Source organism: Aedes aegypti, chromosome 1 (assembly GCF_002204515.2).
Source record: "Aedes aegypti strain LVP_AGWG chromosome 1, AaegL5.0 Primary Assembly, whole genome shotgun sequence".
NCBI classification, from domain to species: Eukaryota; Metazoa; Arthropoda; class Insecta; order Diptera; family Culicidae; genus Aedes; species Aedes aegypti.
The window spans coordinates 291,909,365-291,927,432 of record NC_035107.1 but is presented as its reverse complement, the minus strand read 5'-3'; the positions used below and the strand labels follow the sequence as shown (position 1 = coordinate 291,927,432).

Sequence of the window (18,068 nt, the reverse complement as noted above, 5' to 3'; positions counted from 1 at the left end):
ATATCCGCAAATGTTGTTTTCCTTTAACTTTGTCCATTCCTAGCTTAAATTTGTCAAAGTGGCCATAGAAAATTTGAATTATTCCACCTAAAAGGTATATCAATCTTTCTGGTATAAAAAAATATAAAAGAATGAATATTGCAAAATTCAAACAAAACTTTTTGTGGTATATCTTTTGTTTAATTGCAAAAAAGGCAAAGTATACATTTTGTTTCAATTGATAGCATATTCAAGGAACCTTATTTGACCATATTAATTGTTCTAGACAGATGGAACAACTAAATAAATAAATAGAATAAAAGATTTCAGTATGTTAATCAAAAGTAAATGTAACTAATATTTTTAAATTATGAATGTTTTTCGAAAACATCGTTAGAAATAATCCTACAATACTTCTGTACAACTTATGAGTATTAAATGGATGATTTTTCTCCAAATTACTCTAGTTACATTTTTTTTTTTGTTCGAATTAGTGTAAACTAATGTTTAAATATTTTTCATAATATTTTGGTAAAATAAAGTTACTTTTTAATTTTAAAGGTATCAAAATGTAACATAAATAGCACTAATAACAAGAACATGAGTAATGGCATTCATACTATACATAATTACACACCATTTGTTTTGAGAATAGATTTTTTTTATTGGTGATCCACTTACCCCACCATGGTGAGGCAAGTGGATCATTTGGCGCAAATTTTCAAGTTCCTCATACTCATTACATAACAATCAAAAAAATCAAAATAAATGGTGATTTGAAGTATATTACTCCCTCACTTCTCATCCACAGAAAAAAGTTTGATTAACATTATTCACGTTAGCTGTACATAACAATGAAGTTGACTATTGATTTTTCTGTATCCACTTACCCCACGGTACCTTATAAGTATAACCACATTTTATAACATTTTAATGAAGCCAGTTTTGATACAATAAATACTGTTTTTGTGTACTAAACCTGAACTTCGTTGAAAAAAGTATGCAACACATAATGAGCACATGATACTTGTGAATATCTCAAGTATTGTACTAGAAAAGTTCATGCTCCTGAATGCTGATACAGCTCTCTGTTTCTCGATAAACTAAATTTTGGCTTGATATATTGTAGTGTGATATAATGAAGAAGTATTTTCACACAATAAATTTGTTTTAATCTTTTTAAAACAAAGCAGAAATCGAGTCAATCAAATGCACAGCTTATCAAAGTTAATAAAGTAGAAAATTATTGATTATTTGAAAGTTATCGTTCAATGTAATATGTATTACAATGATACAATTACCCTAACGTTATATTATCGAAAGGGAAACCGTGCTTCAATCGAGCAAATAATAAGGCGAGATAAAAATGAGATGTAATAAAATCGAGAAACAACTGTACCATTTTGATTCAAATTCCAGACTTTCTATGGGAAAATTTTCACACGCAATGTTTTAATATTGGCTTATTACTTTGGTGGCTTATGAATGTGATTTTTTCATAGATATATACGTCTCTCTAATAACTAGTTGAGTTCAAATAATAAGTTGCCTTTTCTAAGTTTTATTTTCATGAGCTCTCTGAAATTCGAATTGAAGTGTAATTTTTTTCAATTTTCGGAAAAGAAATATTTATCCACCATTTGAAAATTTAGCCTTTTCTAAGCTTGAAAATGATAATGACTCATGCAGAATGATTTATTCATATACTTTTTGACAAGTTTTATTTCGCTAAGGCCTTAAGTGTCCGTATTATGAATCAAAACGGTATTACTTTCCAACAAAAATGATAAATATCAATACGGTTTCTACTACTTTTATTTAATTGTGCATTATAGCATTCGCATATGAATCAACGTTCATGCACGAGTAGAGGGAAGTACCCATTGAGCAGGTATTGGTGTTTGCTGCCCGTGTATCGTTACTGCGTCATAGCTATTTCGTTTTCTTAGAACATGTTGAAGACCTTATGGAAGATTCTTCGTTCCAGAACATGTTAAGCTATGAATGAACTTTCGTTCATGGTCAACTATGCACTACTGGGCTTCACTTAAAACTGTACATTCGAGATGGGTTTGACTTGATTCTTACTGGAGCCTTACAAATGTATGAGAATTCCATAACGTAGATAATTGTTATGAATGTTTCGTTCAAAAATCGAACGTCGTAACATGCAATAGGTTGCATAACTAACATTGAAATCATATATTCTGTATTACCATTACATTAGTGACCTCACCATACGGAACCTACAACATACATCTCTCCGCATCCAGTTTACCTCGCTGAACAATTTTATGGCACGGAGAGTGCGTAGGCAGAGAATTGCCTGTGGTGAGTTCACGTAAGCTGGTTGGCTATCTATCTGACGAACGGCAGGCACCCCACTGCGACGAAGCTGACGACGAGGGGCAGCGAAGTGACTGGAAGAGATATTGGCAGAGGGAGTGTGTATGATATTTTCTTTCTCTAATTGTGTCAAATGGGCAACTTTTACCTATACATAATGTCGAAGTGAAAAATTTTCGTTCATGCCCTGCATGAGGAGAGGAAAAGGTAAAAACAGGTTCGACACAGTTTCCCGTTCGAAGTGGTCTCTAGCTCGCAATCCGAGCATTAGCCAGTGAGACGTCTGGAATTGGGTGGAGCAGACAAGATTCGATTCGAAAAAGTTATCCCCAGCAGTGACAGCAGGAGAAAAATACAGTATGGGTGCTCTGGCCAGCAGGCAGAATGCAACCGTGGAAGAGGCTGATGTTACTGCTAACCATCAGTACAAGTATCCTCCTCGGTCAGGTATGTGCAATGGATGGGTCGGAGACCTTGAAATAGCTGAAATCATCATACAAGTTGCCCCTATCTTCGCAGGTAATTATTTCGGTACTCACTTCATAATGGGAGGCGAGCGGTTCGACACTCCTCAGCCAGAGGCGTATCTTTTCGGTGAGAATGCTGACCTGAACTTCCTGGGATGTAAACCGACTCCGGTAGGTCAAATTTCGTGCTAGGACGAAAATCATGAACATGATCTCACACACAGTCTTATCTTTGTTTTGCAGTTTCCCTATCCACCACCACAGGCGACAGAGCCAACAAAAACACTAAAAAGTTTAGTCAATATACGCAAGGAGTCGGTGCGCTTCGTGAAGGCCTCGGATTGCAATGCTAAAATCCACGGCGATGGAACCAAAACCAATGCGTACAACATTGAGTTCGTGTTCGACGCGGACGCCCGTTGCGCCATCACCGTCTACTACTTTTGTATTGAAGAAATTTTGAGCTCTGGAGTAACCTACATACCTCGGGATTCGTCCATTTCGTCCGAAACATTCCGCTTCAAGCGAGGAGTGAATCAGGTGTTCTCCGCTCCGTCACATGTTTTCAATCCGGCACTGTTTTCGGAGGACGACCTCTCGTACAACTCCGAGAAGGACACATTCCCTGTGGTAATTCACTGCGTAGTCGACGAGGGCACCGAGGATTGCCGTCAAAGTCACACCACGATCTGCGTGGTGGATCACCATTCGGACGGAACTTACGCTCTGCGGGCCTTGAAGCAGAAGATCTACGTCGACGGTCTGTGTTACTTACTGCAGGAGATCTACGGCATCGAGAACAAGCTGGTCAACAAATCGATCGGCGACGAAGACACAGACGATAATGGGAGCGAATGCGTCATCTGTATGTGCGACACACGTGACACGCTGATCTTGCCCTGTCGACATTTGTGCTTGTGCAATTCCTGTGCCGATTCCTTGCGATATCAGGCCAACAACTGTCCGATCTGTCGAGCGCCGTTCCGTGCGCTGTTGCAGATTCGAGCGGTGCAGAAGAGCACTACGGGAACGACGGTTACGACCGTGCAGAGCTCGCAAGATGTAAGATCTGTGGGAGATGTGAGTTTTCAAGTTGGAACAATATTTGATTGTACTTATTTTTAGGCAACAGATAACATTCCTTCGGGATACATCCCCGTGTCGCTGATTGAAGCGCTTAATGGTCCAATAACTAGCTCGGTGAAGCCATCGAACACAACTGACACCACAAACTCTGCAGATGGCAACAATGACACTAACTTAACTAATCAGGTGACTATCATAAATGTATTTTTCAAGTTATATGTTTAGGGACAAAAAGTCGAAATGCAAAACGTTGAATGCCAAAACGCGGAAAGAGAAAAACGTCGGAATTGAACATTTTTATCGCAAATATTTTTTTAATAATTTCTAACGAAAAAAGCGGTTGTGCAACTATATCAAAAACAGAGTTCAAACTCTAGTCCAGAACGAATGAAACGAATATTTTGCAAAGCGTCATTCCCATTTTCATTTCTGGTGAGATAGGAGCATATCAAGGAACTGGTAGGCATTTATTGACTTGAACTTGAAGATTATCTGAGTTATTTTCCAAGTATTTCTACAAGATTTTCTCTGGGAATCTTTTCAGGTATTTCTCCAAGGATTTCTCCAGGAATATCATAAGGAAAATCTAAACTTGAATTCATTCAGAGATTTTTTTTTAAAATCCTCTTGTTCCGATTACTCTAGCGAAAACTCCAAATGGTTCGTTCAGTGAGCTCTCCAGGGATTTTTTCAGAAATGCCTCCACAGGTTCTTCCAAGAACTTCTCAAGAAATACCTCCTTAATTTCCTCCAGAAATTCTTACATGAGATCCTCCAGTGATTCTAGCAGCAGTTTATCTATGAGTGCTTCCTGAGATTCCTCCAGGAATCATTTTAGGATTCTACAGAGATTACTTCAATGATTTATCGAGGAATTTCTACAAGGGATCCTTCGGAGATTTATCCGGGGGGTTTCTCCAGTGTCTCCAGAGATTCCTCCTTGTATACAGCAAAATTTATGGAGGAATCACTGTTGAAATTAACCCTTTGTCTTGAGTCAACATGATTTCAGAAAACTAGTTTTACAAAATTATAACATTTAGGGGATTACAAAATATTTTTTTATGGGATAGCTTAATCATGTGGCGGAATTCCCAACTAATCAATGTGCAATATAGTAGCCCTACCCCTGTTGCAAATCTTTACCGAAGAAAGTATAGTTTTATGTAACACTCTTTCTGAGATATAAGCGTCCAAAGTTTCCAAATTTCAAGTTTTTTCCTCTTTTCATAATAACCCCTCCCCGCTAAGACCCCTCCTCTTTTGAATTTTCTTATACTTTTAAGTAAAACTGAATTGAATGTTCCGTCCAAAACAGCAGAAAAATCTAAAATCGATTGAAATTCCATGAAGTTATTACGATTTGAATTTGTGGACAATTTTACCCCATCGCACAGACAGAGGGTAAATGGAAGAATCCCAAGAGTATATCCACGAAGAATTCTTGCAGAAATTTCAGAAGGTATTCCTAGAGGCCTATCGGAACTGCTATTAAATTCCAGTTGCGTTTAAAGTTCTTCCTAGAAGAATTCTTACAGAAATTCGTAGAGGAATTCTTGGAGGAATCCCTAAAGACATTCATGGATTAATCCCAGGAGAAAAGGATTGTGGAGATTTCCTTGGAGGAATCTTTGAAGCAACTTCTGGAGACACTCCTCGAGAAATCGGTGAAAGAATTTTTCTAAGGAATTCATAAGAAAATCTTTAGAGGAATCTGTGTAGAGATTTTCCTTAAGTAATCTCGCGAGGATTCTGGTTGACGAAATAAATATAACTCATAACTCACAATTCGTGAAGAAATTTCCGAAGAAATCTCTAGAAGAAATCCTGGAGGAATCCCTGAAAAAGTCTCTGGTTGAAGTTCTGGACGAATCTCCAAAGGAATACCAGGAGAAATCGCTAGGAGAATCTATGAAGGATTCCCAGGAAAAAAATATCTGGAGGTATCCCCGGGAGAGTCTCTGGTGGATTCCATAGAAAAATTCCCAGAAGAATCCTTAGAAAAATCTCTGCAGAAATATTCCTGAAGAAATCCCTAGAGAAATCTCTGTTTGAATCCTTTGTAAAATTCTACTGGAGATATCCCTAGAGGATTTTCTGGAAGGATTCTAGGGAGAATTTCAATACGTATTCCTGAAGAAATCATCTTGCAGTCATAAGCTCTTCTTGGAGAATACCTGTAAGCAATCTTGAAGCAATCCCCGGAGAAATTGTTCAATAGATATCTGGGGGCATCTCTGAAGGAATTTCTGAAATAGTATCTGAAGAATTTTCAGGAGAAATTCAAGGATTTTCTGTAAAATTCCTGGGAGGAATTTATGATGCGTTCCCTGAAGGAATCCTTGGAGAAATTTATAAAGCCATACCTGTAGATATTTTTAAAGACATTCCTGGATGAATTCTTGGAGAAATGGCTTGAGGGATTGCTTTGGAGATTTTGCTGGAGAGATCTTTGTAGCAATTTCTAGAAACACTTTTCGAGAAATCGTTGAAAGAGTTTCTGACAGAATTCCTGAGAAAGTCTTTGGAGGAATCTATGTAGCGATTTTCCTAATGTTATCTCTGGATGAATTCCTAGAAAATTCCCTGAAAAAATCTCTTAAAGAAACTCTGCAGAGATTTTTTTGGAGGTATCGCTGCATGAGTCTCTCCAGAGACCATGCCATGGCAGAATTTCTAGATGAATTCCTAAAGGAACATCAGGAGAAATCCCTGTAGAAGTATTCCTGAAGAAATCCCTAGAAAAATCTTTGGAACGATCCCTGGTGAAATTATATTGGATTATTCAGTAGGAGACCTATCGGGAACGGTCTAGAAAGCCGAATGCAGTCATAAGCTCTCCTCGTAGAATTCCTGCAGGCATTCTTGTAGGAATCCGTGGAGAAATTGTTCAAAAGATGTCTTCTGGAGGCATTTCTGAAGGAACTTCTGGAGCAATACCTGGAGGGTTTTCTGGAGAAATGCTTGAAGGCAAGGAAGAATTCATGAAGCAATCCCTTGAGAAATTCTGTAAGACATACCTGAAGATATTCCTGAAAACATTCCCTGGTCGAATCCCCGGAGAAATGACTTGAGGGATTACTGTGGAGATTTTCCTGGAGAAATCTTTGTAACAACTTGTAGATACACTTTTTGATAAATCGTTGAAAAAGTTTCTGAAGAAATTGCTGGAAAAATCTTTTGAGCAATCTATGTAGTGATTTCCCTAAAGTTATCTCTGGAGGAATTCCTAGAGAATTCCCTAAAGAAATCTCTTGAAGAAGCCTTGTAGAGATTTTTCTGAAGGTATCCCTGGATGAGTCTTTGGTAGAATTTCAAGACAAACTTCTAGAGGAATGCCAGGAGAAATCGCTTGAAGAAAAAATCCTGGAAGAATCTATGGAGAAATCTCTGTAAAATTATTCCTGAAGAAATCCCTAGATAAGTCTCTGAGGAATTCTTGGTAAAAATATACTGGAGGAATCCCCAGAGGATCTTCTGGAAGGATTCCGGGGAGTAATTTAGTAGGTATTCCAGAAATCCGATTGCAGTCATAAGCTCTTATGGGAAGAATCCCTGGAGGCATTCTTCTCCCTGGAGAAATCGTTTGATAGATGTCTGTATGCATTTCTGAAGGAATTTCTGGAGCAATATCTGGAGGATTTTCTGGAGAAATCCTAAGATATATTCATAGAGCAATCCTTGAAAAACCACTACACGTTAGTTAATGCTTCCAGTGGGTTATTTGCCCTTTTAAGGAAGCACCACACTAGACAACGGATTAGCATGCAACGCCCAGTGGCACAGTCGGAAAACATTACTCTCGAAAAGGTTTTCGACTTGGGGCGGGAATCAAACCCACACTCCTTAGCACGATGCGGCTAAATGCCTCGGTGACACTAACCGCACGGCTACGAAGCCCACCAAGTAATCCCTGGAGAAATTTCAAAAGGGATACCTGTAGATATTCGTGAAGTAATCTTTAGAGGTTTTTCTGAAGGAATTGCTAGAATTGCGGGTATCCGAATATAATTATTTAATGTTAGGTATTTGGCATGGCATCTGTTTAGATCTGGATGAAAAATCATAAAATTCAAGCTATCTTTTGATGGTACCATATGACGTTCTGGAAATGTTCATACCAACTACCGGAAACTGGTTCAAAATATTTTGACCACATCCGGCCCAATCTAATGGTTAACCACCTTGATTCTCTTGTAATCGGAATAAAAAATTTTCGAATTTAAGCCATCGTACGATACATACGGCTAATAAACAAAGCCATGCTGAAGGTGTCTGGGTTGGATTCCCGGTCGGTCCAGGATCTTTTCGGAATGGAAATTTCCTTGACTTCCCTGGGCATAGAGTATCCTCGTACCTGCCACACGATACACGAATGCGAAAATGGCAACTTTGGCAAAGAAAGCTCTCAGTTAATAACTGTGGAAGTGCTCATAAGAACAGGCTCTGTCTCAGTGGGGATGTAATGCCAAGAAAAAGAAGAACGATACATTCGCATGAAATTCCTAACATGATGTACCAGTTTCTTCTGAAAAATATGGTCTTGTGTCCAGAATTAAAATTTCCGGAAATTCATATCTTTCATTTAAAACTAAAAGAACGAAAAGCGGTTCTTAAAAAAATTTGAGAGCGTTTAAAATTCATTGACTATTTGTTTAGGTGAAATGGTTTTTAAAGCCACTTTTTTTTTTGTTTTTGCAATAAACACTATGAACAGTATCTCTGCTTTCTGACACAACGAGCTTAGTCCAAAACGGCAGGACATGTTATTGGCTTGAATATCTGGATTAGATTCGATAGATTCCAGGTATCATCCGAAGAATTTGGGTTTATTCTACGACTGGCGTGAGGTGACAATTGTCGGTGTCGTATAGCGAGGTGACAATTCTCGACTCGAGTGAAGTGACTCGCCATGTAAATCAAATGGAGAGTCACTTCACTCGAGTCGAGAATTGTCACCTCGCTATACGACACCGACAATTGTCACCTCACGCCAGTCGTAGAATAAACCCAAATTATAAATTAATTTCTACAGGTCTCCACTGTTGATTGTTTTTAAACAGGTTTCAAAGCAAAGGTACCTGCAGGAAAATTACTACATGGGATCTTGCAAAAATTGTCAAACTATTTGATAAGTAATAAAAATTGAATTTCTGAAACAATTCGTGGAAGAGTTCATGTTAAGAATTCTAAAGGATTCAAAAAAATCCACATTCCGTTCTATCGATGTCCCTAATTCCACATTCCATTCTATCGATGTCCCTTATTAAAGTAATCGGCTACAGGAATTTTTCAAAACAAAAAAAAACTCCAAGGAATAATACAAGAATTCTCCCAGGAGCTATTGCACTGATTTTTCAAGCTTTTTCCACAGGAGATCTTCCCAAAGTTCTCTCCGAGATATAGTGATAGATATAGAAATTCTCCAGGAACCGTCCAAAAAAATTTTCAGCTGATTCCTGTAGTGATTATTCCAAGAAATTTTTCATGTACTCCTTCATAAAATAATCAAGAAACTCCCATGAAGTACTCCCACAAGTTATTTACAAAGATGAAACTAGGGATTTGGCTGCACTTCATCCAGGGCAAACTACAGCAAGAATTTTCTAAAGAATTCTCGAGTAATTTCTCAAGATGATTTCCTTAGAATCTTTAAAAAAATCATTGGGGTTCCCTCCTGGAAATTCTTCATCAATCATTGCAGATATTTATTCAACTATTCAGTGGTTCTGCCCGGAATTTTTCGGATATTCTTCCAGATTATAAAAGGTAATGTTTTTTTTAATGAGAATTCCAACGAATACTCAAGATAAACCTCCGAAACTTTCTCAAGGTTCCAGAAACTTCATCAGAGATACTTGCAGGAGCTCAACAGATTTTCTTCAAGAAGTTTCATCAAAAATTACACTGCGGAACAAGTTTTTGTGTCAAGCACCAAAATACCGCTATTTACTTATTTTCAGTTCACTTCATTTATTGCTATTTTCAAACATGTCGTAGAAGTTGAAAATGCATTATTTATCGATTCTAGCCGACTTGCATACAAGTTGACCAGCTTGTATACTGATTTACGTGCTTAATTTACTAGAGAAATCAGTTTTTGAGCATCGAAAATGTACTAAAAGGGCCAGAAATGCATATGTCCTTATCGGTTTTTCGAAAGCTTTCGTTATTTTATCTGAAATGCCCTTCTGAATATGATAATACGTTCATTGGTAGTGCGTCTGCAAATGCCAGAGTTTGGATTTTTGATCCGAATAAGCCGATCGAACCATATTCAGAGAGTGTAACAGTTCATGAATCATAACACTTCGTGGCACATCACATATGGAAAGTCCTATGAATGTTTATACTTACTCTCTCGCATGGTACGTGACGATAGAGCGTCCAAGAGCATTAACTCTCAAAGACGACAACAATATCGAGCGATTTAAGTTTTGCTCAAAACTCGTAGTAACTTCCACGCTTTCTGGTATAGTAGCCCTAAGCAACTTAATTTTAATCCATTGATTCGTATAAAACCATCTGGTCACAAACATTGTACAGCAACTGAAACACATTCGTTTATGCCTCTTGTTCAGAATGAGAAAGTGTCAGCGAATGTAACACCTGATGAAACACAGTGATCGACACCAAAACGAACATGATGTGTGTCTTTTTTTTCTCCATCGTGACTCATTATCATCCACGAACAATAAAAGTCATGCGTGTTGTGTGAATGCGGGCGCATTCAATGAAGAAAATTGTGGCTCGTATGTCAATGATCATTTTAAATTTGTTGATTTTTTTTTATTGGATGAGAAACGACCCCTTCGAGGGGATGATATAGAGCTCAACAAACAATATTTGACTCGCAATGCGAACAAATCCAGCGAATCGCTTTTGAAACAAGTTTACTGCATATAGTGCAATAAACATTTAACATTTCTCGCGACATTCGTTTCGCTTCCATGGTCAGCAGTCTTTTGACTATTCTACACTCATCCGTTACCGTCCGGTAGTATGAGCATCGAGAAACACAACGCTGTTTATGAATGTCGAATGACACTGTGAAATTTTCCTAAATCATAGAAACTCTTAAACGTGATGAACATAATTCATCACCTCTTTATGTTTCTGACTTTACCAAATATGTTAGGATCCACAACTATAAGTTTGCAAAGCATTTTTTAAGCTTGTCCGCTTTCAAAGCATACTTTGTTGAAAATTTTCTAGAGTGAATTTTTGTGCTTTTTTGAAAGAGACTAAAAGAGTAAAGATTGTGCTTTGCTTTGTCTCGCACAAAAACAAATTGTCTCCTGCACCTTGCTCTGAGTTTACTCGGAAAGAATGAGAGACGCACAATTAATGAGTGGCACGCTTGTTTTCGGCACAGCACTGAGTTTTCAGACATTCCCTAATATACACAAAACAATTTCATGTTCTCTAGCGACCAGGCGACGTGACGTTGGTAAAATTTCGAATGTCATTTGTATGATTTGTGATGATTTGCAAAAGAAACGACGAGTTGTGTATGAAAGCTACAACCATGTTCAAAAATTTGATTTTAAATCGTCATTTAATCGAGAAATTTTAGGCAAACTATGTCTCATTCAAAAGTTTAAGACCTATTTTGCAAGTTCGGTGGATTTAAAAATCAATATACTGGTTTTATTATTTCAGTACACCCCAACCTTTTTTTACGATCGTCATCGGGGGGTCGTAAAAAAATCAGGGTTATAATTATGTTTTCGAAAAATGCAGCGTCTAGATGTGAAAATACTGATTCGAGATATTCGGCAAAGTTGAAGCATGGGTTGAGAACTTTCCAAAATGACCGTTCAAGTTTTCATATTTTGGTAATTAATGGCAACACTGCTCGATTGTTATCAAAAGAGCCAATTTTATGGGGGTGTGATATGCAAATACCAAAAAGTTTTAAGGATAACGTTACCGAATGTTCACCAAAGTTGAAGGAAGTGTTGCGTGCCACACAGTCGGCCGAATCATAAATGTTCATGTGGCTGGCAACACTGTTGAGGAAGAATAAGGAAAAAATTAAACCCATAAAACTTGAGAGGAATAGAAAAATAGAATGCTTAGCAACATAACAATGCTCTTCAACTGTAATCCAGTTTTTCATGAAGGGTTCAAAAATTTGTCGTAGCTGGCAACACTGCTTAAGTGATATTGCGCCACCAGGCAGTACAAGTGTGCATGCAACTTTCGTTTTGCGGATATCTCAGGATCCTGACCTCTTAGAAAGAAAGCGTCTTCGGCCATGTTGTTCAGTAGCTCAAGGAATATCATTATTCTAGCCGAGAGATTCGAGATTTTGCCACCAGGCGGCACTAGTGAACATAGAAGAGTCTCATAAAGAATTCCTGGAAGAAGTTCTATGACATTCTATAGAAGAATTATTGTAAACATTCCTGGAGAACTGAAGATATCTTTGAGAAATTTCAGAATGAACATTTAGGGACATTTCTGGAGTAACTACCAAAGACATTTAGAAAAATACTAGTGAAGAAAATTTCAGTACTGATAAAATAGGGTTTCAGATCAAATTCCTTGAGGAATCATGAAAAAATCCTAGAGTAATGCCATCTGAGAAAAGTCTGCTGGGATCCTCCGGAAAATCGTTATAAAGTTCATGTGAAATTATTTTTGGAGCAATCTTTGGCTCCTGTTCGGTGTGTCATTATTTTTTGGTTCCTAGCGAATCTCATTTTAGTTTATTTCCGGTCTCTTTTTGTCTTTCGACGTTTTGTCACCCTATTCCAGATTTATTAATAATCTATAATTTCCCCATTAACCAGACTGCCGATAAGCAAGAAACCGGCAAGAATTCGTCCAAGGACATGGACACGAGTGGATCGCGTGAGAAACTGAACCAGAATGCCGTCGATTTCCGCATGTCGGTGCTCCTGTCCAAAGAGGACGGATCGGTGACTTGCGTCACGAAGGAGCTCCTCACCAAGCATTCGCCCTTGATGCAGCGAGCTCCGGTCAGCCGTGATAAGAATCCACGCGAAAAGGGCACACTCCGGATCCAGGCCAGCCAGCCGCTGGTCAAAGAACCTCTGACCGTGCTCGATCGCGAATCCGTACAGTTGGTGAACGAGAAAACCCAGCTTCCCAATGTGACCGAAATCGACGACGATAGTGAGGCGGAGAAGTTGTCCCCTTTGCTGCAGAAAGTGGACCGCGATGGACCCCAAGAGAACTGTGATACGTACGAGAAGATGCCCAGCATTTTGCGAATGGACGAAACGGAAAACCTGGACTCCCGTAGTCAGAAGTCGGTTGCCGTCCTCGCTGCGGCCGAAGACTCCGACTACTACACCCCCGAGGATCCCCACACCACAATTCTCAGTCCACTCAAAGGGGAAGAAAAGCTCGACGGCATGAAGAAACTGTCCACTCCGTTGACCATGCTGAAGGAAGCGTCCCAAAGCTCCCTCCCGGACAGTCCCATAAGTGGCAATTCGCATACTTCCACTCGCAGCTCCGGTGATAGTTACTCGTCAAGTTCGAGTACCCGGCAGTTGCTCTCGTCTGTTACGGCCAACGATACGCCCACTCATGTAACGGTCAACGTCGACTCTTCGGCGGAGGGACACGTCAAACACGAAATCAAAATTGGCACCAACGCCAAAATGGATTGCATCGATAGCGACTGAGCTTACTTTAGTCCTAGGAACACCGGAGCTGGAACATTTGAACAAAACGCATTTCTTCGACTTCAAAAAAAATGGAGTATATATGATAATTAGAACAAATTGTGTGCTATCCAAAAACACTGGTAAAGCATCCCCCATCACTTTTCGTATGCGCCCCTTGCTGCTGTGCAGGAATAGCTGCCGGAACCGGATGTAGATTGTAAGTGTATTCACCCCCGCTGAGTCCCGATGGAGGGAAGCAAAACAATTTATGTTAAAATTTTAACCTTAGGTTTTTATTATTGAAATATCACTGAAACATTTATCAAATAAATTCGTTTTAAACTCTCTTTAAACACTCAACGGCTGAAGGATCGTAATGTGTCCGAGAAGTGGATATCACCGTCCGAAAAGAGTCTTGAGGGCTCGATTCACCGTCCTACCGAACATTCGTCCAAATCTCTGAAATTGTACATTTTACGTGAGTACTTCAACTGAATTTCTATTTATTTGGCCTACGAACCACTGTTTGTCGTGTGATCTTCAGTCGTCTGGGAGATGCCTCAACCGAGATGGATGCTATCGTCAGGAAGAGAACTGCACAGAGCATCAATTGCGCGATCTTCATGGTGCAAATCTTAGATGTTACTTTGAAGAAGGTAGTATAACTACTGAATTTCGATTACGGTACGAGTTCTTTCTAGGGGCGAACAAAAGGTGGATTTTGATTTGGAGTGGAAGGGCATGAACTTTATTACACCATCGACCGACGAATGGCGGAGCCGTCATCGCGCGTGAGATATGTGGAGCGAACAATAATTGAAACGTACGTTTATGATTTCATTGCGTGCGAACATTTCCCATGTGGAGAGCATAATTGACCGAACGTAATTAATGCGGTTTTGTGTCGAGATGCATATTACTAGAACAGTTAAGCACACAGTCGATCAAACGAATCCGTTTGATACAGCTAAAAATAGCATTAAAATCATTGAAATGCAAACCATTTGTAATATATGTCAAGTTCTCAATACGATTACATTAACAGTAAATAACAGAAGCCAATGAGATTAGCTAAAAGCTCTATAATAAATAATAACACTATAAAATAGGACTTCGGTGGAACAATAATTTAAGGTGAAACAGTTTGGAATCTAACTTCTAAGATTGCACTAAAACTTCAATGGCACTAATCTCACGGAGGTAGCATCCAACAATTTTTAATTTAATTGAATTTTTAATTTAGTTTTAATTTTGGCTTTGTGCACTAGCAGAAAGCTTAAAATGAGAAGAGCAGGAACGTTTCTTCAGTTTAGTGCCTTTGAAAGCGCGAGTAGGGTCAAAGTCGGCCATCTTTGGATTCCGAGATGTATCCGTTTAACAAATGCGTTGGATGCTTGTAGTCAAGGGTGGCTTTTGAACCCTACACGTTCGTCGGAACAATTGAATATCCTTTGTAAATTTCTTCTCAGAATACTATCAAGAACATTGACAGATTCCGCTGGAGAAACGAAACACTAGAAATGTATGCAACGCTAGCGATATGGCGGTAAAAAGTGCCAAAATAGTCAGGGAAGCAAATTCGTCTTGTTACAGACAACGAGCATGCCACTCTGCACCTCTCTTAGGTGACCCCTCTACGTTGCACCTCTCTCTGATAGGTCACTTTAGCAACAGCAGCATCATCGCGCATCGTGCGCCAAAAGTGAAAGTGAATTCGTAGAGTTGACATCGGTGTTGAATCAAGTTCCGTTTGTTTGTTAACCTTCGGGCTGTCGCGCTGTTGTACTTTGTACAACAGTTGTGATTTATATGCTATCATTTTGCAACGAAGATATCTATCGACACCAAACCAAAATGTATTCCTCAAGAATCTTCTTAAGAATAATACTCGATGGTTTTTATGTACACTATACCCCTACTAGACTCGACTAGACTAGTACACGACACTGAAGACGGCCTTACAGTTGAGGTCGAAATACGCGTATCTGTCAAAGGATCCAAACCCTAGTGGAATTAAATGGTATAATACTAAATTCGGTTTATTCATCTACTTATATCAGGATCCTGATCATTTAGAAGGATTGTCACCAGGTGGCGCTAGTGAGCATAAAATTTTTGTTTTTCGGATACTGCAGGATCTTGACTTTTTAGACAGGAAGCTCAGGAACTATCATTATTTTACAAAATCTCGAACTTTAAGGATTAAATAAAGAAATAATTTGAACTACTGAACAACTCTGCCGAAGACGTCATCTTTCTAAGTGTTCAGGCTCCTGAGATATTTGAGAAAACAAATGTTTTATACTCACTAGCGCTGCCTGGTGGCAAAATTTTGAATCAACTAGCTCTAACAATGATAGTCCATAAGTTACCGAGCAACTTTGCCGAAGAAGCCATCTTTCTAAGTGGTCAGGATCCTGAGATCTACGATACAAAAGTTTCATGCTCACTAGCGCCGCCTAGTGGCAAAATTTCGAATTTCTTGGCTCATATAATGATAGCCCTTGAGCTACTGAATAACTTTGCCGAAGACGTCATCTTTCTAAGTGGTCAGACTCCTGAGATATTCGCAAAACCAAGGGTGTTGTACAAAGTACAACGCGCAACTACTCGCGATACAAAAATTCGCGCGACGCCCGAAAGGTAAAATTTATCAAACTCGGCATTTCATTCCGCCGTAACCTCAATTCCAATAGGTTATTGGCCCAGTTCGCGTTGGAAGTGCTTGAGTTTTCAGGATATTTGTCGTGTTGGTGGTGGATTTTCTCACCGGTGAATTGTTCTTTTTCGGATTGCGGTGTGCTTGTGAAAAACAAGATGGCGGACACAAACGCGACGGTTGATAGATTGAACGACGGAAATTACGTGGTGTGTAAATTTAAAATGCGTTTGCTTCTGACGAAGGAGAAGCTACTGAGAGTGGTCATCGATCAAGAACCGGTTGCTGATGATGCGACCTGGACCTCGGAAGATGAGAAGGCGCAAGCACTGATCGATCTGGCATTTGAGGACACGCAGCTAATCCATGTGATAATGAAACAAATGGCGAGTGAGATGTGGGACGCGCTGAAAAATATCACGAGCGCTTATGTCTGTCCAGCATAATCCACGTAGTGCGGCAGTTAATTACCATCCGGATGGCAGAAGATGGTAACAAGGCGGAACATCTCAAGCAGAAGACGGCGTTACGGCTCCGCTTGTCTGTTCTGGATAAGAAAGTGAAGGACAACTGGCTAGTCACGTTGATTTTTGAAGAAAGAGTTGTTATGCCACTACTGCAAAAAGTCGGGCCATTTCCGGTGTGATTTCCGGAAGATGGCACAGGACAAGCGTGAGGAGAAGTCCGATGGTGCGAAGGCAAATGTTTTTTTTTTAGTTTCAATTAAGGCAATTCAGATTCGAGTTTGGAGGTGTGCTTAGCAGCCGGTAGAGTCTGCGGTTTTGGTTTATGGTACCTGGATTCAGGTGCAACAGCTCACATGACCTGTGATGTATCGTTGTTGAATGCTGTTGATGTAAAGCAGAATATCAACAATAAGAAATCCTTTGATTACTATGACCGCACGGTAATGCAAAGGCGGTTTGTCTGGCGGATGGAAAATCCATCCAATCATCGGGTAGCGGTACAGGGAAGCTCGTCTCTTCCAACGGCGATGATGCAAAAATTAATGTGTGGCTCGACAATGTTTTGCACGTCTCGTCCCTTGCTGGTAACCTTTTGTCGGTGAGTAGAATCACGGATTTGGGGGTTTAGGTTCTCTTGGAGCAGAAGGAGTGCCATAAGACGGGGTTGGTGGTCTAATGGCTATTGCTTCCCAAGTAACATTAGTAGCAGAACAACTGTTTATAAAACTGAAATAAGCTTAAGAGTGATTTTTTCAACTGTTATTCGGAAAAAAATGTTTGTTGGGTTCTGATTCATATGCAGAAGGTCATGGGTTCAATCCCAGGACCGTCCCTTTCCTCGTACTTTGTAGTTGCATCTATCACACTCATACCCTATCCATTCATAGCAAACGCTAGAACCAGAGACGGACAAGATCCCGTTTCCCTACGCTTCCACTCTATCATCATTACGCCTTTTACTTACGCCTGATACATAGGCAGTCTGCTAACCAAAGAGCAAACCTCTCTGCCATGCCTTTCCCCCAACCCATACACTCCCGCATGAACTGGCGTAGATGCAGTGGTATATACGGTCTACCAGGGGAGCCAGTTTGATGCATCATCAATTCCTCCCTCTTCCCCTCATTGGTGTGCATTCTGACGTGGCAGGCGCCATTATCGCCTAAAAATAGAAGATCACCAGCACTTATACACTGAGGATGTCTGTTAGTCCCAAGCAGTCATTCTGTTGGTTCCTTGTGTAAGTGCAGCTGATTTGGCGATACTGGAGTAGCAATCACGGGCGGCCAATCAAGCTCAAGCTCTTGGAGCAGAAGGAGTGCCATATCCATATTCTACGTTGTACAGCATAACGGAGGGTTATACCACTTGAAGCAGGCTCCAGAGAAGGAATTTCTAACGAATCCGAAGCATTATAACT

The 18,068-nt window shown here is 39.7% G+C and overlaps 1 protein-coding gene across 1 annotated transcript; it reads left to right on the top strand.

The window, feature by feature from the left end:
• The first annotated feature begins 2,334 nt into the window (after positions 1-2,334).
• Positions 2,335-13,882, top strand: LOC5577634 (probable E3 ubiquitin-protein ligase MGRN1). The gene is made up of 5 exons (XM_021838182.1): positions 2,335-2,772; positions 2,845-2,963; positions 3,036-3,854; positions 3,918-4,064; positions 12,677-13,882. The coding sequence occupies exons 1-5, from the start codon at positions 2,685-2,687 to the stop codon at positions 13,538-13,540; spliced, it is 2,037 nt and encodes a 678-aa protein (XP_021693874.1). The 5' UTR covers positions 2,335-2,684; the 3' UTR covers positions 13,541-13,882.
• Positions 13,883-18,068: the final 4,186 nt, after the last annotated feature.

Bases quoted from the DNA above. Each gene is read 5' to 3' on its own strand.
- LOC5577634 (XM_021838182.1), top strand. From the start codon at position 2,685: ATGGGTGCTCTGGCCAGCAGGCAGAATGCAACCGTGGAAGAGGCTGAT. The intron at 2,964-3,035 runs GTAGGTCAAATT...TTTGTTTTGCAG, and splicing joins TGGGATGTAAACCGACTCCG to TTTCCCTATCCACCACCACA. The intron at 4,065-12,676 runs GTGACTATCATA...CCCATTAACCAG, and splicing joins ACACTAACTTAACTAATCAG to ACTGCCGATAAGCAAGAAAC.